Raw genomic sequence first — 27,683 nt, 5'->3', positions numbered from 1 at the left:
AATGTGACAAAAAAGTCATAGTTTAGTATGTCGTCCAAAATGTGACAAAGTCATAGATTAGTATGTCGTCCAAAATGTGACAAAAAAGTCATAGATAAGTATGTCGTCCAAAATGTGACAAAAAAGTCACAGTTTAGTATGTCGTCCAAAATGTGACAAAGTCATAGTTTAGTATGTCGTCCAAAATGTGACAAAGTCATAGATTAGTATGTCGTCCAAAATGTGACAAAAAAGTCATAGTTTAGTATGTCGTCCAAAACTGTCGTTGTTAAAAACACAGTCAGGTACAAAGAAGTTGGTGTAAAACTCAGTAAGACATAAAAAAAATTCAGTGTAAAAAACAATATTTCTACAAAAACATGTCATATTAAGGTAAACAAACAGTGTAATTTATAAAATATTTTGAAATAACGCGTTGAGACTTTAAAGTCATGGAAGCCAATTTATTAGACAGCCTTAATACATAGTAGGTACACATGGAAGTCTTGTTTGTGCTTCAACACTGGCAAACAAACATTTCCAATAAGTTAAACAGATTGAGGACAATTGTTGTTGTTGTTTTTTTTCCTCTGATAAATAATTTAGATATAAATCAATCAATTAAAACAGAGTAAACTTCTATACAGCAAAAAATAATAGAAAAAAACAAGCATTTGCATCACAGAAAACGCATCAGTGCAATGTACAAGTCATATGTCCCGGAGAGAAAGAAAGAAAGCCATTCACCACTAGAGGGCGTAACATTGCACCAGGAAGAAAAACAAAAAAGAAGAAAGAAAATAGAGATTTTTCCCAGCTAACGGCTACGGCTAAAACATCACGAACACACGGCGGCTTCACATTTTTCTTTTCAACAAAAAAAAAAGAAAAGTTCACTACATCACAGTCGTAAAAGATCACCAGTCAACAGTGAGACGCTAAAACGGCAACATATGTCGGATACACAACACGATCAGTGCAATTAAACATCGTTACGAATCAATGAGAAGACGGGATACAATACTGAAGAACGAGAGGCCCTTTTTAACGTTTTCTATTAACAGCAAGCAACGGCCCTTTAAAGACATTAAGACGTGTGAAGTTTCTCCGGAGAAAGGGAAAAAATAAGTGGTGGCGGGTAAATACTTCACAGTCTCGGCAGCCGGAGGAGGGACCATTTTTTATTTCCTTTTTTTTTTTACAGAGCTACTTTCTCTTTTCGTCTTTTTGCTCTGCCAAGTTTTTTAAGCGAAAACTTCACCAAAAGTTTTTTTCCGTTTTGAGCGTCGAGTTTCTTGTCTGTTTGGGAATTTTCCAGGTTATACGTTCGAGAAGATGACCTTCAAAAATTAGTTTGACGCGATGTCGTGAAAGTCGACAGTCGTTCAGATTCTTCCAACATTGCAATACGCACTCTTAAAAAATGTCTTTCGGGAATCCTCAAAATCATCGCGTCATTCAATCTCGTGAACGCGACATCTCAAGAAATCCTTGAGGGATTCGTTCTGTCCAACGTTTGGTACCGACGCTCACTTGGATTCAAAGGTGAACTTGAATGAAATTTGGATATCGTGAGTTTTTATGAACATGATATAATAAAGAAAACTTCTTTCACAAACGTTCACACGGACTGAAGGATGAACGGATTAGTTCCTGTGACTTTGTTAAAATTGTGAGTGTGTTATTTTAGGAAAGTCTTGAGAGAATCCTCTCAAGCTTGACATGAACGTTCACATGGACTGACGAGATCTTGGTGGTTCAACTACGTCATGAAAGATTGACGATTATGAAAAACCTCGAGAGAATCCTTTCAAATTTGCCACAAACGTTAACAAGGATGGAAGATTTTGACCAGCAGAGGGGGGTGTTCCTTGTTGTTATGACTTATTAAAAGGTGCATTTTTAGGCTGACTTTGCTTCGGTCAAACAAAATTCCTTCTGTGTTCAAAACGCAAACCTCTTCGGTGAAGTATTCCAACTCGGCGTCTTTGGAAAAAAGCTAACCGCGAACTCTGCAGCTCCCACGAAACATCCACACTGGATACAAACACATGTCCACACACGAGTCCAAGCATGCTACGGAATATTTACGTCTCAAAGGGGTCAAAGTCAAAGGGGGCGGCTCCTCTCCTGTGAAAATATTCATTTTATATCTATATTTATATTGCATGTTGTCTGATATGTTTTTTTCATTAATTCTTTTTTTTCTTTTTAATTATTATTATTATTATTATTATTATTATTACAACACCAACCTCGTCCCTCCTCCACCTGCCTCCGATAAACCCCACAGTGAGGGGAGGAAATCCAAAGGAAAAAGGACGGGAGTCAAATGTGGACCTTTGACACATTGTAGCTAGGTTTCGTAACAGCGTTTACATTTGGTACGTTCACTTTTACATGGCCTTCACTTTGTTACTTTTCCATAGGTTTCGTTGAGTTGCATCCATTGTAAAACATGAGAATACTTGCAACAGTTTTTATTCTTTGATACACCATGTATATATATTATTATTATTATTATCATTATTATTTTATTTCTTTTCAAGCAGGATGCATACACACTTAATGGAGCGGGTCGAGGAGGAGGAGGAGGGTGAAGGTGAAGACAGAGAGAGAGAGAGAAAAAGACGCGATTGGAAGATTTTAGCTGGTCACCTCCTCGTCTGGTTTGTTCATGGCCTTCAGCTGCTCCAGCAGGCTCGTGGGCGTGAAGACGTGGGTGGAGCCTGGACACACACACACACACACACACACACACAGCGTTAGATCTGCACATATGTAAAATGAAAAGAAAAATTAATCCAATGATGAAAATGTGTTTTCAGCTCTTAATGTAAAAAAAAAAACTAAAATAGCAACAATTTCACATTTTTTACAGAACTGTAATGACAATATAATATCATTTAAATGAACATTTACTCATGTTTTAAGTGTGTTTGTAACAGAAAACTGAGGTTTGTGTCACTTAGTAAACTTTTTATTCTCCCACACCAAACTCCATAGAGAAAATCTGCATTTTTGTAATTAGGCACAAAGGAGTTGTTGATCCACTGCTGCATCTATCAATAAATTCAAATGTGGTACTTTTGTCAATGTGTGTTTAAAATCGCTTGTTTGGATGAACCAAAGTGGCACAAAGTGACCACACGAGGCAGCAGTAGAACAGCAGCTCCTGAGTCCCCCGTGAGCTTAAATCACAGATTTTCTCTATGGGGTTTGGTGTGGGAGAGTGAATCGGTTAGAAACTCCAGTTTGTTGTTGGAGAAGTCTGTTTAACAGTGTCTAACGTAGTCTTAAGTTACTGTAAACTCAAATAAACACTCACAATGTACAACCACACTTAACAAAACTGATGTGAAGAAAGAAAAAAATCCCCCCAAATTAGATTTAGATTTAGTAGACATGGCTAAAAACCTCATATGACCAAATCTGGGGGGATTATCTCTCCAAATATTCATCAATCTTTATTTTTTTTAATGATTTTAATAAAAATATATATACACAGAGCTGATTCAAACTCATGACGCTGGGCTAAATCACATGCAGCTGGATGTGATGGAGGAACGCACATCAGTGACCAACACGACTGACATGAGCTCAAAAAAGAGAGGCAGGAAAAAACATCAAAACCTGTGTCAACGCAGCACAGCCCAAAAATAAAGAAATGAATAAATAAAGATGTTAGAAAAATGTGCACACGACCATGTCGGCCGTGAACTGAAGGTCATGCAGCAAAAGCAGAAAAGCTGGAAAATAAAAGCAGACAGCAAGGTTTTCTCTGCGTGTGTCGTCGTCGTCGTTGTCGGACATTTTTGTCGTTAATGTGAATGAAAGTGTGAAAACTGGACAGCGATGGACGCTCGTGACGACTGAAGACACTTTGAAGACATTCTTGAAAGGTGTTGAGAGGAGTGAAGCAAACGTCTGCCTGATGCTTTTCCTTCTTTACTGAATTATAGCCACTTAATTAAAGACCCAACTTATAAACTATACATCAGGGTTACTCTATCTTTATCTTAAGAATATAGTTACTGCTTTATTTTAATGTTGGACAACCTTTTCTGGTGGGAAAATAAAGAAGCTTATAAACCTTTGAAACTTCTCCCCCCGCACACCAAAGTCCATGGAGAAAATCAGCGTTTTAACGTCACAGCGCACAGGAGCTGTTGATCCACTGCTGCCTCCACAATTAAGTTCACATGTAGTTATTTTGTCACTTCTGTGTTTGAAATCCTTCATGTGGATTTACCCGAGTGACACAAAGTGACCACACGAGGCAGCGGTAGACCAGCAGCTCCTGTGTCCCTGTGAGCTAAATCGCTGATTTTCTCTATGGGGTTTGGTGTGGGAGAGCAACAGGTTTACAAAGCGACACAAACTGATTTTTTTTTTGTTTGATTTTAATATGTGAGCATTATGTTAAGTGGCTAAACTCTGTTTTTTCTTGTTTCCCCCACTCAATGCCATTTTTCTTGAGTCAAAATCTGGAACTATCCCTTTAAATAGTGACCAGAGAAATAGCAAACAGACGCTTTGATTGACTCCTCACACCTGTTCAACATCAACACTGTTTGACCTACATTGGTTTGTTTCTGTTTCAAAGCTGCATGTTTCTTCCAGGTCACTTTGATTAAACAGTTAACATTAAAACAAGATCCTGCGATGGAAGTCGTGGGAAGGAAAAAAACAGGAGAGAAAGAGGCGGGACCCATCTCCAGTTTGGTTGTTATGGTGATGGTAAGGGGTCGTGGTTTTAGTATGAGGTCAGTGTGGGGGACTGGCCTCACCTGCTTCTCTGCCGTTTTCCTCCCTCTCAAACACACAGCTTCGTGGCTTCAGCCCCAGAAACACAACACAGTGACACTGATCTCCAACTCCACTGAGTTACCGTACATGACCGGGCTTCAGACCAAAACAGCTGAACAAAAACAATGAGTTGTTTTAGTACGTGGCGGCCATTTTGCTCGGGAATGTGGCAATATGTGGGGGTGTTGTGTGTGTGTGTGTGTGTGGGGGGGGGGGGGGTCGGAACCATTAAAAACCAGAATTCTGATGTTTGTGAGTAAAATCTCTTTGGCAGATTAGTCAGGAGTGAGTTGGATGCCCGAACAACAATACTCTGTTTTCATGAGTGAAAAATTAGGGATGAGCCGATACGATACGCAGTATCGTCCGATACTGGTCAAAAAACAAGAAAAAAACAACCCGATATATCTGTCCCCTAAATATGACGTAAACACACAAAGTCAAGGGTGTGAGTGACTGGTTTTAGCTAGGTGGTAAATGCAATTTAAGTTGTTTAAAACACAAAAGGATTGGTCGATACTCGAGGTTGTTATCGTATCGGACACAAAAAAGTGGTATTACACCATCCCTTGGAGAAAATACTGTTCTGGGTGGTGATATATGTGCGTTAGACGCTCAATGACGTGGTCATGGATGTGAAAATCTGTCTTCTGGAGACAAAACAAAGAAAAAGCTACTATTAGCAAAGTCGACTTTTGGCTAACATCCTGCACTTTGCTGCGCTAACTCTACCTTTTAAAAACACATTTGTTAAGGGAGGGCATTTTGTTTAGCACCCGCCTCGTAGGTCAATATGACTTTGCAGAACTTAACAAAGTAAATATTTAGTAGTTAATGTTATCGTTATAGCTAGGAAAGCTAATCTAGTCCCTTTGATAAACAAATTAGCCTACATGATGTTTTAAGCATGACAACATTGTACATTTATATATGTATTTATGTAGGTCAATGTGGGAAGGAGATGCTAATATCATGTTTGGCTATGTTTATAAAAGCCATTTTGTACTAGTTTCTGAAGCTATATATATAACATTAAACACCCTTTTAATGGTAATCATAATCAGCTAATCGTTGCTATCTCATAATGATTACTTTACTGATACTTAGAACAAGTTATTTGACACTAATATAAATCTCCTAACATCTCTGTATGCTACATCTACCACTAAACAGAAGCTAATGCTAATTTTGACCTCTCCATCTTTGTTAATGTGACAGCAGTAAGTGTTTTTGTGAGGCTTTGTTCATGCTAAATCTGCTAAACATGTTTCCCTGTGTATGTTAAGGACGTCCCGCTCTTTTAAGAAAAGCAAAACATTTGCAAGAAGTTAGCCAAAAGAAAACACTGCTAACAGTAGCAACGCTGAACAAATTAATAGAAGACGAACCATCACTTTTTTGGTTGAAAATAAAACAATTCTTCTCAAATTTGATGATGATGATGATGATGATGATGAGTCACGTGTGGCATCATTACTCTGAGGAAGGTTGCTAAAACATCGGATGGAACAATGCTACATCCTCAGCAGAGAGACAAAGTGATTTCCACTGAAATAATTCCTCATTATGAGTGTGAATTATCCGGAACCCTCTGCAGATGAGCCGTGAGTCATGTGAGCATGTGTTGAGTCGTGAGCTGAGACAGCGAGCGAGAGAGAGAGAGAGAGAGTGACATGGGTGGAGTCAGAGAATTGTCAGTTAAATGAAATAACGCAAAGAAATAAATAAGAAAGGAGAAAATCCCTTTTTTTTGGATTTCAGCATCAACTCAAGGACCTGCTCTGAAAAAAATAACACTAAGGGGAAATTAAGGGGGTTGTCTTTTGTGAAGACAGGGTAATTAGAAAAATAATCAAGACAGTTAAAAACAAGTAAAGATGGATCCTGACGGGGCAGATTAAATCTGAAGTGAGCGTTAAACAGGCGAGAAGGGCCTTTGGGTGGAATCGAAGGGCGATTTAATCCACACAGTGGAGATGATGGGAGGAGGCAGCAGGGATGGGGTCACGACCTCCTCAGGCATGTCCGCTCCTCAGCACAGACTTCATTTACACAAATCCAAACGTTCTACCTGCAAACATGTGATCTATGACATCACCAACATCACCTGCAGCTGATCAGGTCGACATTATTCAGTTTTATGGTTTTCTTATGTGCTAGAGATAAAGTGAGATTTTAAGTGTGTTTAGGTTCAAAAACATCCTAGAAGAGTGAGGTAGAAGATCAGAGTATGGTGAGGTAGAACAATTCTGTAGCTAGTGAGGTATAACAGTTTTGTAGTAGGGTGAGGTACAAAAAATGTAATAACGTGAGGTATAAAAAATGTGTGGTTAGTGAGGTATAAAGATTTCTTAGTAACGTGGGGTAAAAAAACGTACAGTGAGGTATAGAAATTTCGTAGTCAAATGAGGTATAAACATTTCATAGTATAGTGAGGGAAAAAACTGTACAATGAGGTAGGACGGTAAGGTATAAAAAATGCGTGTTATAGTGGGGTATAAAAATAGACGCATAGTAAGGTATAACAATCATTCAAAAACGTCGTTGTGTACCTGTACCTGTATAAACCTCTGCCAATAAGAGGGTAAATATTTGAATTTGGACTTGCTATAGCCACGTTACCTATGAGACGCACATTCTGATTAGCTAACTAACAGGAAGTGGAGCCTGGTGGAGTGGTCCATGCTCTGAGGAGAGGTCAGGGCTGCCCATCACTGAAGGACATGGGGGTGGGGGTGGAGTTACATAACACGTTACTGAGTGTTAAAAAATAAAAAAATAATAAAAAGGAACAAGGAGGAAGCCCTTGTGCTGTGGAGGTTCAGAAAGGGCTTCACTGTGCGGCTGCCTTTACTTTTTTCAGTGTGATTTCTCTCTCCCTCCCTCCCAAACTGTCTCTGCCTCACTCGGAGGGGTCTGCCTCCTCAAAGGACACCCTAGTGGACTCTCGGAAGTCGGGGTGCTGCAGGTCCGATAAGAATTTGGTGGGGGTGAGCATGTGGGTGGCACCTGTGGAGGAACAGAGGCGGCTTCACCACTCGTCTCTCAGCACATGCCACACCCCCCTCCCCCTCCCCACCCAACTCTCTCCAAACACAACAGGGTTAAAACAAGCCACCTTACACACACACACACACACACACAACACACACAATACACACCAACATAAAGACACAGAAGTAGACGTGATGCCGTGGCTGCAATTTAAACACAACAGTTGTTTTTAGAGACAGTAAGAGCTGAAGCAGAGCACACACACACACACACGCACACGCACACGCACACGCACGCACACACACACACACACACATACTGGCAAAGCTATAACAACACATGAAATAAACAGAGTACAGAGGGGCAGAACACAAACAACACACTGCACACACACATATTACACTTGCACTGTCTGTGTGACTGTTGGTCATGAAGTGTCGAGTGGAATTATGTGAAAAAAACAAATTTAAATTAGATTTTTTTCCCCACCTGTAGTGTGTGTGTGTGTGTGTGATACAACTGGTTTAGTCAAGACACGACAAGAACAGAGGACGACCAGCAGCTCAGTTTGTGGCTGTTTGTCTCACGACGGCCGTTGAAGAAGTACTGGACGTATGTTACGTACGTACGTACCTTTGCACTTAGTCCAACAAAAAAACTTGTCTGACTGTTCTGTTTTAGCCACATAGTGTTTGAGCTAAAACATGATTTGAATAGCTAGCACCTTCCATAACGTGTTTTGATTGGCTGACTGTGTCTCACACAAAGTAGCGTCTCACGCAACTCAACCACATTCTCCATTATGTGTCTGAAAATAACAGTTTTGACACAGAGAGAAAGTGAGCTCATACTCAACGTCAGAATTAGTATTGGGAACTGAATCTTGGATGTTTTTGGCAGATTATTACATCGTTGAGACATTCTGGTGTGTGTATATGCAGATGACAATGCCATATTATTTTTGAGGAAAACCCCAAATTTTGTACTATTTCTTTAATTATTCAGCCCAAACTGCCTAAATCTAAGAGATTACCAAACATAACCAAAAATATAAGCAGGAAATCAACTCAGGTGCTCGAAACACTATTTTTAGCCGTGATGTCAAAGCCAGTGTCCGTAACTTGTGAACACTGTGACGGTTGGTTGTTTGCATACAGCCTGAAAATTGTAAAATCTTCCAATGAGCATGTCGCAGAATGGGATCATTTATTGGAAAGGAACAGAGTGTGGAATCAGGATCATTATATAAATGGAACTGCAGGTGCGTTAGTGTTAAGGCCATGGAACGTGTAAAGTTTGGAGAGGCCGTAAATAAGCTAAAATTAAATAAATAAAAATAAAAAAATTGACTTTTTTTTGCATGTCACGAACACTTAACTCAAGAAGCCACTTGGTCAAAATGGTCACTCAATAAAATCTACACCATCATATATGTATGCTTTCTGAGCTACAGTACATGCTGTTAGACAGACTGTGCAGTGAAGTGTGCAAAACCACACCCTAATCCACACCAAAGTCCATAGAGAAAATCAGCGATTTCACAGCACAGCACACAGGAGTTGTTGATCCACTGCTGAAATCCTTTGTTCAGATTTACTTCAGTGACACAACCCGACCAAACGCGGCAGCAGTCGACCAGCAGCTTCTCTCTCCATGAGCTAAATTAGATGATTTTCTCTATGGAAGTTTGGTGTGCAGTTTAGAAAACTTCAGTTTCCAGTCAGAAAAAACTGCCTCACGCCAAAATATGAGTGTACATATTCTTAATATACAGAACGCTAATATAGAGTCCATCATGTGACCTGCGACACAGCTTTTACCCACATCCCTGAACTACAACAACAGAGCCACGCCCCCACTCTGCCTCTCTACATCTGTGAGCAGCCATGGCAACTGTCTGATCCTTCTTCTTCAAATTCTCAGTCTGCGCTCAGTGGCGCCCCCACCCCCCCGGTCGCGTTACTCACCAATGACCGCTTCCCATTTCCCATTGGCCTGTGTGACCTCATAGGCGCAGCGCATCTCGCTGAAGGACACGCCTCCGATGATGAAGACCATGACACGTGGACCTGTGCGATATTCTCCAGGTGTCTTGTTCTTGTGCCAGTGTCCGTACCGAGCGCTGCAGGAGCAGAGAAGGAAAAAAATCGGGATTGTTTCCACTTCAGGGCAACAGTTCTTTCTTTGTCTTTAGTTTTCATTTTGTGGACACAACAATGTGAAATTGTTGGATAAACCTTGTGAGGATTCAATTAAAGGGATGAAGGGAGACTGTTCTATGAGGTTAAAATCACTGTTATTTGTTAATGGACTCTCTCGCACCAAACCCCACAGAGAAAATCTGCCTTTTTAGCTCACAGGGACACAGGAGCTGCTGGTCCACTGCTGCCTCGTGTGGTCACTTTGCGTCACTGGGGTAAATCTGAACAAAGGATTTCTAACACCAAAGTCATAAAATGACACAACTGAACTTAGTAATGGACGCGACAGTGGATCAACAGCTCCTGTGTGCTGTGATGTTAAATCACTGATTCTCTCTATGGAGTTTGTTGTGGGGCGGGGGGACAGAGGTTATAATGGAATTATTGATTAATTATACAAAAATAATCCTGCCTACTGTACCTTTAAGACCAGAACTGTGGATTATGTGTGTGTGTTTTTCCACTGAACTGTGGGGGAGGGGCAACACATGAGATCAGAATCTGATCCTGAATCAATAAACACCAGCAGCAGAGCGTGTGACTGTTATCCAGGTCAGTTGACTTATAATTTAGTTACTGGCTGATGTTTGACTGTGAAATTTGCATTTCTTAATGACACTTGTAAAGGTTTTCCCACAATTTTAACACAGTTTCTAAAGACCTTTACATGTGTGACCCCTGCGAGTGTTTTCTGGCATTTTCTGGCCAGGGAAACATTGCAAATAATAAAATTGTTCTTAAATTTTGCTTAAATATTTTCTAAAATGTTTACATTTTTCTTTTACCTGATAAAATAAAGGTAAAATTAAATTAAAAGTATGTCTCATTGAAAAAACAGGAAAACGTTTGTAGACATTTGTGAGGTCCTGTATACGCCTCACAAACTAGTGTCAGTTATCAGTGACTCACCTCACTGCATTTATTCATGATTATAGACAAGTATTGATCCATCACTCGTCTCCTTTCCCCAAATGACTATTGATCTAACACGCATGCTGAGTCAGCATCAGTCTATCCTCTATTGTGATTATTGCCGCTGTTATTTTATTGTTTTTGTTTATTTTTTCAAGTTTTTCTCTGCCCTCTTGATGAGCCGTCTTTAATTGTGTTACCATGGCAACCATGTTCGGAAATGACTGGCGCAAAGGACGCACATTTTAATAAAAAGAGGCCTCTTTAGGACACTGACCTTGTCAGGACAAGTAAGTCCTCATGGAGACCAAAACCTGGTCCTAATGAGGCAGAACTGGTTAAGTTTGGGACTAAGATTTGAATTGTGGTTAAAGGTTAAAGTTTGGGGTAAGGCTGTGTGTGTGTGTGTGTGTGTGTGTGTGTGTGTGTGTGAGGGTGTGTGTGTGTACCTGACTGCAGTGGTGCTGAAGGAGGCAGAGGAGCGGGTGGAGATGTACGGGTAGTGCTTGGTGTCCAGTTTATCATCAATAGCGTCCTACAGGACAACAAAAGAATACATCATCATAATAATAATAATAATAATAATAATAAATATAAATAAAAAAATACTGTATTTGTCAGAATATTTGTAACACACTTCAGAAGCAACCACACACACACACACACACCTCAATGATGTCCTTGACCAGTGGTGTCCAGCGGGACAGCTGATAGGTCTGTTCACTCACACGCTCCTTCCTGTCCAACTTCTTTCCTCGGCGGAGGGTGGACTGAAGACGGAGACAAGAAGAAGAAGAAGGGACATGAAAGAAATGACAAACGTGTGTATAAATGAATGAATGAATGAATGAATGAATGAATGAAACTGTAAGAAAATAAGTGTGAGGCTCTTACGTCTGTGATGATGGGGACGCCCAGGTGAGCCATGTTAGTGATGATCTCACTGTCCTCAGGAGGAATCTGAGCGTGTTGGATCAGCTTGTTCAGATTCTCCTCCGTGATGCCTGAACGGTTACAAGTCCATAATAAACTAAATAAATAACTAAAGAGCGATCAAGAGTTGTGAATTTCCCCTCACAATATTGAAGCAGTTCTTCACCGAGTCCAAGTGAACGTTTGTTCCAAATTTGAAAGAATACTCTTGAGGTTTTCATGCATTCACGGCAAAAACAAGGCTTGTGGAGGTCAAAGAGACCTTGAACTTTGACCTCCAAAAGTGAATCGTCCTTAAATCCACGTAAATATTTGTGTCAAATTTGGAAGAATTCCTTCAAGATGTTCTTGAGATGGACAGATTTGATCAGATTGGATAAAGTTTTCTTCCACTCACCGTTTTTGAGGAAAATGTAGAGCAGGATGATGCGAATCTTGTCGTATGTGCTGACGTTAGCGTCCAGCAGGATTGGCACGATGGCCCTCATCGGGTCTTTGATCTTCTCTCCCTCTGCGTCTGTTCCCATAGCCAAGTCCTACAAGAGAAAACACCGGTAAACTTGCGTTAGTGTGATCGCAGTGACTTTTTGACAGGAAATCAATTCATCCTTGAAGCCGAGGGAATATCAGTGCCAAATGTTGTTTATGGGCCCAAAATGTGTTTGAGTCATTTTTTAGCTCTAAACTTTGACCAGTGAACATGATGTTTAATATTTGGTCACCAAAATCTTATCAAGTTCACCAGAGCGTCCATGTGAAAGATTGTGCCAAACTTGAAAGGATTTCCTCAAGACGTTCTTGAGTCGTCACGTTCAGAAGAATGGGACAAAACGGCTAACGGCTCCAGGCCACAGGTGTCGCTGTTGCAGAGACTTTAAAACACAACCGTCTCCTCTTCACTGATCTCACCTGTTCAACGCGGCACAGTTTGTCCACTGTTCCCTGGTAATGTTTCATACAGTCCTCGGCCAACTGCAGGTGAGTGGAGTACTGAGAGAGACAAACACAGAGTCAGCGCTAACGCTCACCGGCTGACACACACACACACACATACAGGAAAACACACACACACTGACCTTACTGAGCTCCTTCTGGTACTGAGGCATCTTCTTCAGCATCTGAGACAAATCCCTCATCGTAGTCTGTGTCGAGACAAAAGTCACAGGTGGTCCTTCAAGGATACGTTCACGTACACAGAAATCTTTGATTTTCAAATCACATACCCCAGATCATATCCGATACAGGGTCATGTGACATATTAGCACATTAGCTAGCTAGCTTATTAAAGAATTACTGCTGAAAGGTGCTGAAAAAGACACTGAGCTAACATTACATTCCTGTGGTGATTAGCTTACACTAGCAAACATTACTGTTAACACTGAGGTTGGTCATGATATTAGTGATGAATAGCATGCATTAGATAGCTAGCTAGCTTAGTAAATTTAATTCAAATTTGCTGAGAAGAAGCTGACAGAGCTACTGAGCTAACATTACGTCCCTGTCGACGCTGAGGTTGATCATGGTGTTTGCGGCGATTAGTTGACATTAGCTAGCTAGCTTAGTCAATGTTTTTTTTTTAAGTAGGCTCAAATGTGACACAGCTACTGAGCTGATATTACCAACCCTGTCAACACTGAGGTTTGTTCATGATGGTAGCAGCCAATATCTTATGTTAACTAGCTAGCTGAAATGTGATTAACAAACCAAAAGGAAAGTGATGTCATGAAAGCTTTTCATGTGTGTGTTGTGAAGCTAATATCTGCTGTGATTCAGAGGTCAGTGGAGACACTTTAATGCTATGCTAAGCTAATCACCCTACAGGTAAATGTTAAATAGACACCCTGGCTGGTTTTCCTTTTCAGATTGCTGTAGAAACATGGCGTAAAAGACGGCAACCTCCATGAAGCAATGCAACTATTGTCCACGTACATGCACATATATATTTCAGGCAATAATCCCTCCTGAATGTTACAAACGCAACGTTCCGGCTCCTCGTTACCTTCTCTCCAGTGTTCATCCTCTTGCTGGCGGAAAATTCCTTCAGTTGACGTGTCACCTCCCTGAAATACAGAACACACACACACACACACACACACACACACACACACACGGCAGTCAGAGGACGAACCAATGAGACACAGGTACAAAAGACGGCTCATTTATTTTGTTTATAAAGTGGTGAAGACAAACAGCGTTACTCACTGGGACACCTCGGCTATGTGTTTGTGTCTCAGGCTCACCCACAGGTCATCGTCCTCGTGCAGTAGGACCTCCTTCTCACGGGAGTCTCCGATTCCGCTGGTCTCATACCTGCGGATGAGCATCACTCACATCTTGAATTTACTAAAAAATATCACTTCATTAACACACAAACACAGTCCTATAGAGTGACACTTTGAAATGTTTTGTTTTGGCGTTTTTTGGCGTACTTGTAGACGTCGTTTTCGATGGGCAGCAGGTCGTAGCCCATGGCTTGGAAGGTGAGCTCGTGCAGGACGGGGGAGACGGGATCGAACGCCCTGTCCAGGATGATCAGCTGTGAGCGAGCCTTATCTGGACCCTACAGGGAGAGAGAGAGAGAGAGGAAATACAACAAATATAAATACTGAGAATAAACCATCCTGTCCAGACTCGTGAAATATGATTATAGACATGCTGGCACCAAATGTCACATTTTTCTCCCCCTCAGTGGTGTCATTACCTAGTGACCCCAGATGGTGGCGCTTATCACTGGAGTAAATGAAAGTGAACTGGCTAAAGGCGATTTACCATAATCAATTGATAAATATAATTTTTCTGTGATTCCCACACCTATTACAGGTATTTTAATGCTGAGCTCACCTCTCCCATGGTGGGGTCATCAGCTTTGTAGGCGTCCAGTTTGTCCTGAACCAGCTGAGCCAGCGTGGCGTTGTCCTTGTACTCCCTGACACGGAGACGAAAAAAGAAAAGAAACGGTCGTAGATGAACATAGTGGGAAAAGATGGAGGGACGTTAAGATAAAGAAGTTATTGGTAAATATAAGACTTTCTGCGAAAACACAGAAGTATCGATTTGGATGGCTCATTTTGTAAATAATAATGTAGAATAATTGTGGTGACGGTCAACAGGAGTGTATCATCTGCATAGAGAGGAACACTAATGTTAAAAGAAGCTACAAATGAGTATAATCCAAAACTAAATAGGTTTCATTATTACACTGGGGAAATAACATTTACATCGGAAGTGGGAGTGACTCAGCAGCATCATTAGCTCATCAAAATTTAATCAGTTCATTCCACTTATTACCCATTGTAGCTAACTTTACCACCCTGTACCCACAGCATCCTGCTTTTAGCGCCCCCCGCTGCTCACCCTCGGTATCTGACGGCAGGGTACTCCTTCAGGGTGGCGCAGAGCGTGGCCAGCTGCTCAGCCAGCCTCTCCATCACTGGGTTCTTGAGCTGGGTCTTGTGAGGACTGTAGAAACTGTGGAAGGCATCTGGATTGTCCAGAGAGTACACCTGCACACACACACACACACACACACGCACACATATATATATATATATAACACTGAAATCAAGTAGCCACTTTTCAAAATGGTCACCCAATAAAATCTACACCGTCATATATGTGTGCTTTCTTAGCTACATGCTGCTAGACTGACTTTTTCCAACAGGAAAGTGAAGTTTCCAAACCGCTCTTATCCACACCAAAGTCCATAGAGAAAATCAGTGATTTTACATCACAGCACACAGTGATGCACAGGAGTTGTTGATCCACTGTTGCCTCCATCAGTACATTCAAATGTGTTACTTTTGTGAATTCTGTGTTTAAAATCCTTTGTTTGGATGCACCAAAGTAGCACAAAATCACCACACGAGGCAGCAGTAGACCAGCAGCTCCTGTGTCACTGCAGGATAAAAACGCTGATTTTCTCTATGGAGTTTGGTGTGCAATTTACAAACTTCAGTTTCCAGTCAGTTGAAGCTGTCTCACACCAACATATGAGTGTACAGAGTCTTAATATTGAGTACGCTGAAGCTGGTATATATTAAGTTTAATGTTTTTTTTTAGTTTTCAGTGAAAACAAGCCTGCCAGCTGGAACTATCCCTTTAATTTCCTCATTTTCTCTCCTTCTCTACCGCTCACCCTTCCTCTTTCCTTGTCTGCACGTCCCTGATTTCCTCTTCCCCACATCCCTCACTACCTCTCCCTCCTCCTCCCCATCTGTCCACAGTCACGTGACGAACACTGCTCCTACGTTTGTCTTGTTTCCATTGGTTACCGCCTCCTGTGAGGACCCTGACTCGTCTAATCAGACCACATTGCGGACCAGAGGGCGGGGCTAAAAACGCTGCAATTTGCCTGGAGCTGAAAAATCACCGACTCAGAATTAATTAGAGCAGACAAGAGCGAGGAAGCAAAGCATTGTGGGACAGAGAGAGAGAGAGAGAGAGAGAGAGAGAGAGAGAGAGAGAGAGAGAGGGAGAGAGAGAGAGAGAGAGAGTAAAGGATGGACAGTAGAAGTGATGATGAGAGGAGAGTTGAGAGGAAATATATAAATAAATATAATATAACGTCGAGATGTAACATCAACGCTCTCCTCCTCATTCTTTAATCCTTCTCATCTCCTCAGTCCTCCCTTCCCCCAAAAAAAGACCAGGCTGGAAATATATGAAGGGCAGAGAAGGAGGAGAGAACAGATTTTCCAAAAACAGAGTGACCGCTGAGTCAGCGGCACTGTGCAAAGACGCCACCAGGGAGTATTATTTATGTTTCTATCTTTGTCTTCTGTTAATAATCCCTGATGCTATTAACCTACAACCTCCCTGTTTTTCATGTCTTGACTCGTCGACTCGCAGCTGGAACTCTTCCTGTATTTGGAGCTTTGGGAAAAGGGGACAGAGAGGACACAACAATTCAGTGTGTCTCTCTCACGCCTACCTGAGACTCGTAGGGCAGGAATGCGATGTTGATCTCCGTCAGAGTCTTTGTGGTTTTCGAAGCGCGGCTCTTCACCAGCTCGTTGAACAGCGGATCGGGGCAGGCTACGAACCAGAGAACACAAACAGCAACGTTAACATTTCATACGACAGCACGCGACGTTCCTGTTCCTCATGGTTCCAGGTGTTGGTAATGATTGGTCAGTGTTATAACGATGCAGATGTAGACTTCCAGGTGTATTCACATAGCCTCAAATTTCAAATAGCCTGGGTTAGCTTGCTAGTTAGCAAACCTGGCTACAACGCTCACATAAACCACAGGAAATAAAAAAAGTGTGCTGCTCATTGTTCTTAAAAACTGGGATATTATGTAAACTAGTTTATTTTTCTGTTAACTAGCTAGCTAATTGTTCTTAAAAAAAACTGGGAAATTATATAAACTATCTTGTTTTTGTGCTGCTAGCAGGCTAATTGTCGCTAGGTAGCTTGCTAGATAGCAACCCCAGCTATCAAACTACATATGGATGGAGTGTGGACCTCCTGAACTACTGTGTCACTGAATTTACATAAACACAATAATAATAATAAACTCACAGTCAGTGAAGAAAACGTGAGCTGCCTTGTATTTCGCTGAATGAGGATCTTTGAAGTCTCCGATGAGGGTGTGGACGGACTGAGGACAGAGAGACAAAGTCAGACACAGCACACACACACATGCGAGATGTACGTATGGGAAAACGATGTGTGTGTGTGTGTGTGTGTGTGTGTGTGTGTGTGCGTGCTAACCTTCTCTGTAGGTGTGATCAGGTAAATGGCCTCCAGACTGGGCAGAGGTTCTCGCCGCTTGTTGATGTCCTCCACAACTAGAGGGAGACAAAGCAGCGTGAACGTGAACACACACACACACACACAAACGCACGCTAAGGACAAAGAGTGAAGCATGTGAAGGACGTCAGGTCTTACTGGTGATTCCCTCCGTCATGATGTCGGTCATCTTGCAGCAGGACGACAACATCCTCATGCTCAGCTGGTCCACGATCAGCGCCTGGAAACACGAGAGCACATTCAAGGTTACTAACCTAGTTAGTTAGTCAGTTACAGAACTGTTTGTGTGTGAGTGTGTGTTCATGATTATCTTACCTTCCATTCTCCCTTCTTCTTTACCTTCTTGATGACATCGTTCATAATCTCTGAAGAGACAAAAAACACACATCATGAACCTGATCTGAGGCTAAACACACACACACACACACACACACACACTTCATTCATAGTGAGGACTAACTCTAACCTTTAACCTCACCCTAACCTAACCCCAATTCTAAGTAGGGATGGGACGATACCACTTTTTTGTGTCCAATACTGAAACCGAGTCATTTCCAACTGTGAGCCACAAATACAAGAACACAAACACACAGTTCTTCAGTAAATGAAGGTTCTGCCTCATTAGGACCAGGTTTTAGTCTCCATGAAGACTACTGGTCCTGACAAAATCAGTGTTTATGAGAAAAAAATGTTTTCCTAAAACGGCAACAAATACAAGAACACACACACACACACACGTGTTTAGTCCTTCGTTAAAAATAAAACCAGTTGTGTGATTTTTTCCTGTTTTAACAACAACAAAAAACTCCCATGATGCATTTCTTCCTGCACTGGGGGAGGAGTTGGACTGTTAAAGTCAAACCTGTCCTGAAACAAAGTCATAGACGAGGACGACAATGAGGAGCGAGTAAAACTCTGCTGATTTCTCCCAGAAAAATAATCCCGTCCATCATCATGACATCATGTCACCATGACGACGCCAATATTGGCCCGATCGTAGCGTCAAAAACAAATCTGCTTCATCGTCGTCGCATTACAACAAATCCTTTTAGGGGTAAATCTCATCGTTTGACAACGTGTTGGATTAAACTCTCTAATCTCTGTGGCTGAAACACTGAGGGATTAAACACGGATTATAAACGACTCATGTGGATTAGATTAGAAACAACACGGCTAATAAAGACCAAAGGTTTGGTCACTTTAGTCGATAACATTGAGGAACTAAGGACGGATGAAGACAGAGACAGACTGTCCTGTGTTTGACTTCCTGTGGGACACACGGGACATCTCATATGAACAGTGACACTTTTCTGATTCCCTGACTCAGCGTTGGTCTATTTCTAACCCCCGTCTCTCCTGGAAGACAAAACGAAAGAAACTAAAACAAAAAAAGACAAACTACGACATAGTAACTTGAACTAAAACGCAGAAAGTGACAGAGGTGAAATCGTCGTTTCATCCAGCAGCAGCTCGAGGCCACAGGATGAGACATGAGTGAGGATTTCCGTCTCTCCTGCCTCCTTTTTCCTGTGTTTCCTCTCTCTTTGTTTTTCTTTCCTGGTTCTGATAAAAAGTCTGAGACAAACGAGACGGGAAGTTTGACTTTCAGGGACAACTTTCACCTCCTGTCTCCTGTTTGTTAGCAACAAGAATATGCTGCTCGTATAGAGCAGACTGACGGAGGAAAACAAAGCCAATGTGGAAGTTCCTGAAGCCTGTATTTCTTGAATGGCCACCAGGTGGCGACCTCAGCAGCTACTTTTGGGTCGTCTTTGATGTCCATTTTTGGGAATAATGGTCCCATTCAAAGAGTTAAAACAAGGGCGGGGCTACAGCGTGATTGACAGCCATTAAATTCCAATTCCAATCAAATCGACGCTAACATCTAGTCTCCACATTTGCCTCTGTGTTCGTACAGTTTGTGTTTTGCCAAAGTCATTTTGCAGTTGATTTCAGACAAACTGTTCGCATGTTGACAGTTAGCATAAAAACTGAACTACTCATTTTTTGGACTTATTTACTTTATATATATAAACTGTAGATACTGTTTCTGCTTGAAAGAAGTCATTTTCCACTAATCGTGCTAATATTTTCTTGTCTTTTTTAGAGGCATTTTTTTTTCAGGCTGAAACACAGTCCCAAAGAAAAACCCAACAAAGCCCCGAACAGAACCTTAAACATCACAGTGAGTTGACACTGTGACCAAAGATAAACCTCAGCTTCTGAATGTTTTCCTTTCTGTCCTAAAGAAGAAGAAGAACAACAACAGCAACAGCAACAAGCAACAACAACAGTAACAACAGCAACAACAGCAGCAGCAGAGTCAGGGAAGCTGCAGCAGTCAGACCAGACCTGAACAAACACAGAACAACAGCTGTGTCAACCCCACACACACACACACACACACACACACACACACACACACACACACACACACGCTCAAAAGCCTCCTGAGCTCTCACATCCAGTTGAACAGGATACACATCCTCATGTCAGCGCAGAGAAAACCACACTGAAGGTGTGACGGCACTTTTAATGATGTGATCAATTACATTAATCCTTGTTTAAATGTGTCACATGAAAGAGTGCATTGTGTGGTGTTGTGTTGTGTTACTGCTGACGCGTGGTTTTACTCGACATGAGTGACTGGAGAAGCTTCTCCTTCACCTCTCACTACATGACTCCTCTAGATCTGCTGCTGCTGCTGCTGCTCACTGCTGCTGCTGCATCATCGTCGCTCCCTAGAGGAGACGTCGTTGATCTTAAGGAGACAGGTGGACATTTTGAAAGCTCGTAATAACAACACACGAGGACAGACTTGTGATCGTCCAGGAAAATGTCTCATATTTATATGAAGAAATGCTGGAAAATGACAAAATGGAAGCAAAGAAACAACATTTATGCCTGTTTACATTTAAAGGGACAGTTCAGGTTACTGTGTTCACTCTCCTGCACCAAAGTCCACAGAGAAAATCTGCGGGTTTTTTTAGCTCTAAGGTGAAATTAAACGTCACATGTTTTAGGGATAATAACAATATTAATAGAAGAAACATAGGCATGTATATGATACTGTTATACCTCAAACTGTGTTTTTAACAGTTTCATATGAGAGAGAAAAGCCAAAAGCAGAGGAGGATCATCTGTGTTTGTCACTGCTCTGGACTCAGAGGTCAGAGGTCATGTGGGCTGAGGAGAGGTGAACAGTGAGGAGGAGTATTTCCCATGACCTGCACTGATATCACACACAGTCAAGTCATGTGACTGAAATACTCGTGACACGAACTCTTGAGCCATATAAATAGAGATTTTAGCCACTTAACAAATAAAAATCTCTCATCTTAAGTCTACGATATATTAAGAATATGTTCACAGAGTATTTTTAACAGAAAGATGAAGTTATTCTCTCCCACACCAAACCCCATAGAGAAAATCAGTCATGTCATTGATGTGAATCTGAACCGAGACTTTTTAAACTCTGAAGTCACAAAATAACACATTTAAACTTACAGGTGGAGGCAGCAGTGGATCAACAACTCCTGTGTGCTGAAGATGTAAAATGACTGATTTTCTCTATGGACTTTGGCACAGGACTTTAGAAAGGTCTGTCTCACAGTGAGACCAAGCAGCAAACATAGTCTAAAGATACCGTAGACTTAAAAAAGGAGTTGATTTTTAGTACGTGAGCCTTTGTTAAGTGACTGTTATCTGTTTTTCCGTGTGTCCCACGTCGCTGACTTACGTATAAACACCTTCAAACACCTGAACTATCAGTTTAAGGATGACAGCGCTGTTTATCTTCTATAAGTACATGTTTTTGTAACACTGTTATATGTGCCTCTGCGTGTGTGTGTGTGTGTGTGTAAGAGGAGAGTCATGGAGGAAGAGCACGTCTGTTCACTCTGACACAGCAAGAAAAAAAGGGAATTCATTAAGATCAGGAGAGACACTAACACTGCAGCAGAGAGGTCTGCTTCTCTCTGTAACCACGGTGACACAACACCACACATGGATGTATGTGCGTGTGTTGTTTACACTGGCCTGCAGGCTCTACTCTATGACTCTACGACCGACACTGATCCCAGACGAGTGTGTGAGGCTGTGGTTTCTTGATGTCTTCAAGGTCAGCAGAGTGTGTGTGAGATAATGTGACATTTAAAACTAGCCATCATGTCATTAAAAGCAAACAAAGTGGTGTATAGTATATTATATTCTTTCTTATGTAATATTAAATCAGTGAAGCAGAGAAACCCCAGAGAAAATCCTTGGTTTTACATCACAGGGACACAGGAGTGGTTGATCCACTGCTGCCTCCACCAGTAAACTTCAGTTGTGTCATTTTATGACTTCTGTGTTTGAAATCCTTTGTTTGGATTCACCTCAGTGACACAGACTGACCACACGAGGCAGCAGCGGACCAGCAGCTTCTGAGTCCACGTGAGCTAAAAACAGCATTCTTCTCAATGGACTTTGGTGCCAGAGAGTGAGAGGTTAAAAAAAGCCACACTGAGAGAGCCTTAGAGTCCAGAGGTAAAGACACATTTACAGGACAAAGACGACAAAGACGTCTCAGCTACGGAACTAAAGAGAGACCCACTGATGACATTAGTCCTTTTACCATCACAGATGATCTAATCTGATATTTATTGTGACCTCTTGGCCAGGTCACCCTTGGGAAAGAGATTTCGATGTCAATGGGGTTTTTACCTGGTTAAATAAAGGTTTAATAAATAAATGAATGAATGAATGAATGAATGCAGACTCCATGCAGAAAGGCGGTTATTCAGACCAGGTCCTGAACCTGAGTGCTAACCACTCCATGAACGACCTTTCTTCTTAATATAACGTATCATGAAGCAGGAAATAACAGATCTACAAACACAAGAAGAAGAAGACGACGACGGCAAAGAGGCGAGGTTGGTTTGTCTACAGGAAAACACATGGGAGGCGTTTTTCATGTGGACAGAGTTTAGTGTTCCTGAAATATCACAGTCGTGAGAGTTCACCTCGTCTGTTATCACCGCTGTGTAATTACATAAAAAATAAAATAAAATGACACAATGACTCCATCATCGTCTCTTCCTCCTCCTCTTCCTCGTGTGTCTCTGTGAGGCTGCGACGCTCTCTCACACACAGTCATGATGGAGGAAAGGGTGGCTGCTGAAGCTCTCTGCTTTCCGCCCATCCCCCTCCTCCTCCTCCCCCACCACCATCATCATCATCCACTGCTGCAGAGAGAGAAGCCGTAATGGTGTCACCCTCCCTCCCTCCCTCCCCTCACCGAGCATCTCCTCCACCAATCACCGTCGCAGCTCCACCTCAGCCAAACAGAGCCCAGGTGCAGCCGCTGCGTCCCTGCCTTCACCTACAGGGAAAGACTGTATCCACTTTATCCACCGTGTGTTTACACCGAGAAAAGACGACGACGGCCCACTCCACACGCTGAGAGGCTGCACCTGCTTTCAGTTCTGCGTTATGTAACCGACGATAACACAGTGATTGTTAAGGAAAGAGCAGACAAGGACGCGAGTGTGCTCATGTAGTGAAGAAGGAGCGAAGACACCACATGAAAAATGTCAAAATGAGGATTATTTTCCATAAACTGAAGGCTTTTCAAACTCCCATGTGCCACAAAAGAACGTCTTTTGTTCCAAGTGTGATTAAATAAAGTGGATTTAATTGTGTGTTTTCCACATGGTGGACAGTAAAATGTTAACCTACCATATTGATTCATATGAAGATATCAAGATATCCGATATAATAATCTGGTAATAATAAAAAAAAATGTATCATGAGCACAACTACCAGTGATGGGAACCGAAAAAAATCACAAAATATACAAAAAATGATCATTCCTACCAAAATGTGAACCATAACTTAAACCTTCAGTACAGGTAAAAAAAAAAAAAGAACGTTATTTTTACTATAATGTGTTAAACAATAATGTATTTTTTTTAAAAGTCAATGATTCCACTCGTTTAAAGATTAACAAATGACAAAATATATTGAGATATAATTCACTTTCCTGTAGTTTTTGTTCATTCAGTGCTGAAAACAGCCAGTTTCATACAAACAATCATAACAGTAAATTATTAGCTATATTACATCATGTTTGTTTGATTTAAAAGTTTTAAAAGTGGAGCATTTAACACTACATTTCCTGTATTTGTTGACTGGAGGAGACGTTAGCTACAGTATAGGCTAACAAACAAAGAGTTGCAGTAGAAAAAAACATGACGCTTCTGTTGTTCTTGTTCATTTCACATGTGCTTTATGTGTTTTATAAAACTGGTGTGTAAATAAACTGATTAATGCTCATTTTTTACAAGAACTTGTATGGTTCTAAGCTAAGGTTTGCTAGCTAGCACTCTGTATTAAGACTAGCATGAATGTGAAGCTGTTGCTGCTCTGTGATTCTGAGAAACTGCGAGGAATTTGACTTTTAATGAGCCAAAATTTCTGCACATGACTTTTACTCACTATTTATATTGATAGTTATAGAAGTTTGCCAACAGATGTCTACAGTTAGCATCAGGAACGCAACAACAAAACAGTTTAGTGGGTGTCATGACGTTGTTTTTCTACGTGACACAAACACACAAACTAGTGACTTGTAAAGCATCTGTTTTGGGTGTAAATGAATCATTAGAATCAGTCGATTAAAAAGATTTGCTCACAGAATCGTTCACTACTTCCTGCATGACCGGACACATTCACTGAACTGAAATACCGCTGAACGTGGTCGTGATTGGGCTCACGAGTGATCGCCAGCTTTCAGCAGTGCTGTCTCTCAATACACCAGACTGCTCTGTTAAATATTAGGATGTTAGACATTTCCTTTGGTAAATGTTGGAGATTAACGTCATGTTTTTAAAGGATTTTTAAGTCTTTTTAACTTTAATCTACAGTTCGGCATTGTTGGCTTTGATTCTTGTGTTGGACGTCGCGCTCGTGACTCTTCAGTGACGACACTCTCTGACCAATCAGTGGCCGGCAGTCTGTTGACGTCACATTTTAGTATCGGCTCAAACACAAAGTAGAGCTGAGTCGTGCTAGAACGGTATAATATGGGATCATTTTGGTGTCGGTGTTAGCATAGCTTGTTTTGATTTGCTGCTGCTTGATGAGTTTCTCAAGTTCTGCAGAACGCAACACGAGCAAAGAAAATAAATCATTCTGGTTGATGTCGACCTTTAGAACCATTTTCAAAGCAGATTTATATCATCTCATATCTCATAGCAGAGGGAGTGTGTGTGTGGGTGTGTGTCAGGACCTGGAGACCAAAACCTGGTCCTAATGAGGCAGAACCTCATTTCTGAGGAACAGGGTTATGTTTAGAGCTAAGATTTTAATAGTGGTTATGGTTAGGGACATGAGCCTGGGTAGGTTGTTCAAATGAATGCAAGTCGTAAAATGGATTGAAATACGAGTATGTGTGTGTGTGTGTGTGTGTGTGAGTGTGTGTGTGTGTGTGTGTGTGTGTGTGTGTGAGTGAGATAAGTGTGGGGGTTGGGGGTTCAGTATAAATGTAATGCACCAGTGAACCTGTTGTGATTTATGGCATGTGAAGATTCAGGATCACGTCACTAGTGAGACATAAAAAACCCAGATCAATCTGTTCTGAAGTGGATCCTGAACCACAGGCCGGTCACAGCAGGTGAAAAAGTCATACTTTAAACTGCTCTATGGAGCCAAACAATTCATTCACGTCACAATTTGAAACAACGCAATTAGCAAATTTGCAAAGTCTGCAGTTTTCGCTGACTGTTGACGGACACGTCCTGCTGTTTTTTATTTATTTAATAAATAATATAGTGTTTGTGTGATTGCTGAGTCAGCATTATTTATTCGTATTATTACACTTAGAAACCGTTTTTGCTCATTCAGGTATGAAAATGTCGGACTCATCAAAGTCATATTTAGGTGTGTATGCTCCATGTAACACTAATATACACAAACACAATATATCTTCTGGCATTGTCGTGATAGCGGCTAGATGTTGATTTTAAAGGCAAACAACCTAAGGGCTCACTACCTCCACCTACTGGAACGGTAAGGAACATTTGACAGACGCGGACTCATTTTACGTTGCTACTCTCTGCTGATGCAAACTGTCCGAAGTTTGTGTCAGTACGAAGGAGTCCTTGCGAGGTTTTGCGTGAATTGTGACGTCACTAACAAAATGAGTCTCGCTGATAATGCTCAAACGTGACTACTTTGAGTTACTACTCATTTACTTCTTGTTCTCTTAAATTCAATCGTTACGATGATCTGAGCGATGTCCACAGTTTCAAAAAGTAAGGATAACTAAAAACATTACGCTAACGACTATGCTAACAGCTAATGAAACTAGGGCTACTTCCTGTTTCGGGGGTTAGCTGTTAGGGTTAGCGGTTTTTCGGCAGGAAGTGGCCGCAATATACAAATTTGGTTTCCAGTGCAGTGAGGTTCCGGTTCCAGTTCCAGTAAGTGACAAGTGTCAGAAATGGTGGCAATAACAAAGCAGATGAAGAAGTAATTAACGTGTTCACCTGGGTTTTACTTTTCCAGTGATGCTAATAAGTGGAGAAATGAAAGACGCTAGCGTTGCTAAATTGTGTGAACGGTGAGTGAATGTTGATGAAATCACATTAACGCTGGTGGAAAACACATTAAAACACAACATTAAACCATTTTTTCTGAGCAGTATGAATGAGGTACGACACGATAACCGACCTAATGAACAAGGACCTGCTGCTAGGTCACACACACACACACACACACACACACACACAGTCTGGTTTCCATGACTTCAGAGGACACTACATTGACTTTAACATTCATTTCCTGAGACTTAACCATACAGCATATCTTCACCTTTAAACGGGGACGTGATTTTTGTCCCCCATAAGGAAGACGAGTCCCCATCATGTGACTGTGGGAACAGATTAAGGTCCCCACAACATGAGTAATACATGAAACACACACACACACACACACACACACTGCTGAGCATCAGCCAATGACAAAATCAGATGGTGAACTGCAGTGTCCTCGCGCACACACACACAAAAGCACATGATTGATGATTAATAATGATGCTAAGGAGGCTTTAACCTCAGATTATGTAGATTCTTTTTTATTTTTATTTTAAGAGTGTGAACACATTAATCCGCTATGAATGTGAAGGAGGAAGAGGAGGAGGAGGAAGAGGAGCAGGAGGCTGTTTTCAGGCTCCATCATGGGGGCGAGGCTCAGCTCCAGCCTCAGAGAATCTGATCACCTCCAATCACTTTACAATCGATACCAGCGTTAGATCACGTGACTGGCTGAGATTAAGACTCCTGTACAAACATTCCTGCTGGATTATAACGCAGATAACATAATGATGGTGTGTGTGTGTGTGTGTGTGTGTGTGTGTGTGTGTGCGGGCCCGCTGCCGCTGCTGCTGCATCACCGCAGCTTCTCACTGCGCATCCGCACCGCAGTAGCCCGCACACACACACACACGCACCAGTCTGCGCACGCTACTACAGTCTGTGTGATTTTTTTTTTTTTACAATGAAGCAAACACAGCAGCATCTTCATCATCATCATCACCTTCATCTTCATCATTCAGATTCACTCAGTCATCCGCATCCTGCACCACACACATACAGTAGCGCGCGCGCGCGCGCGCACACAGTAGATAAAGAACATGATGTAGAAATAAATGATCAGATTATGTTTCTTACTTTCTCCGACCACCGCCTTTAATCCGATTGGAGCCATGATGCTGCTGCTGCTGCTGAAAACTGCTGCACTGACTGATCCTCGCTCTCTCTCCCTCGCTCTCTCCCTCTCTCACCTCACGTCTCCGTGGAGGAGCCTCCAGGTGGTGACGTCACCGCGTATCCTTCCGCATCCCCCTCTCATTGGTGGAAAAAGAGACGTTTGGCTTCAACTGCGATTTATTTTTCCTGCACAGATGATTTTTTAAATAAAACAAAAATCAGAAGCAACAAAATCAGCAGCAACTAAAACATGGACAATAAAAACAGCATCTAAAACTCACTTTGGGGACTCGGTGCCTTGCTCAGAGGAACTCCAGCCCTTGACCTGTCCTTGGATTTAAACCGGAGACCT

General features: G+C 41.7%; 1 protein-coding gene across 2 annotated transcripts; it reads right to left on the bottom strand.

Annotated features, from left to right (window-relative positions):
• Positions 1-429: 429 nt before the first annotated feature.
• Positions 430-27,421, bottom strand: stxbp1a (syntaxin binding protein 1a). Of its 2 annotated transcripts, XM_058617017.1 has the most exons (20): positions 27,293-27,421; positions 17,898-17,947; positions 17,721-17,802; positions 17,544-17,620; positions 17,352-17,430; positions 16,759-16,862; positions 15,183-15,331; positions 14,670-14,754; positions 14,258-14,388; positions 14,031-14,138; positions 13,828-13,888; positions 12,905-12,970; positions 12,738-12,818; positions 12,226-12,364; positions 11,790-11,899; positions 11,564-11,665; positions 11,345-11,430; positions 9,750-9,904; positions 7,643-7,797; positions 430-2,708 (listed from the first exon to the last, which is right to left on the bottom strand). In XM_058617017.1, exons 1-19 carry the CDS (start codon positions 27,327-27,329, stop codon positions 7,691-7,693), a joined length of 1,809 nt encoding a protein of 602 aa, XP_058473000.1. In that variant the 5' UTR covers positions 27,330-27,421; the 3' UTR covers positions 430-2,708; positions 7,643-7,690. The 2 variants fall into 2 exon arrangements, with proteins under 2 accessions (XP_058473000.1, XP_058473001.1); XM_058617018.1 differs by lacking the exon at positions 7,643-7,797.
• Positions 27,422-27,683: the final 262 nt, after the last annotated feature.

This window comes from Solea solea, chromosome 19 (genome assembly GCF_958295425.1).
Source record: "Solea solea chromosome 19, fSolSol10.1, whole genome shotgun sequence".
Taxonomy (NCBI): Eukaryota; Metazoa; Chordata; class Actinopteri; order Pleuronectiformes; family Soleidae; genus Solea; species Solea solea.
The sequence above is the reverse complement of the archived record's forward strand: the minus strand, read 5'-3'. Positions and strand labels throughout refer to the sequence as shown.

What these genes read in the sequence shown, in the direction of transcription:
- stxbp1a (XM_058617017.1), bottom strand. Translation starts at nt 27,329, where the DNA reads ATGGCTCCAATCGGATTAAAGGCGGTGGTCGGAGAAA. An exon ending in CATGACGGAGGGAATCACCA is followed by an intron (nt 17,621 to 17,720) that starts GTAAGACCTGAC and finishes GTCTCCCTCTAG; the next exon opens with TTGTGGAGGACATCAACAAG. An exon ending in TGGTCAAGGACATCATTGAG is followed by an intron (nt 11,431 to 11,563) that starts GTGTGTGTGTGT and finishes GTTGTCCTGTAG; the next exon opens with GACGCTATTGATGATAAACT.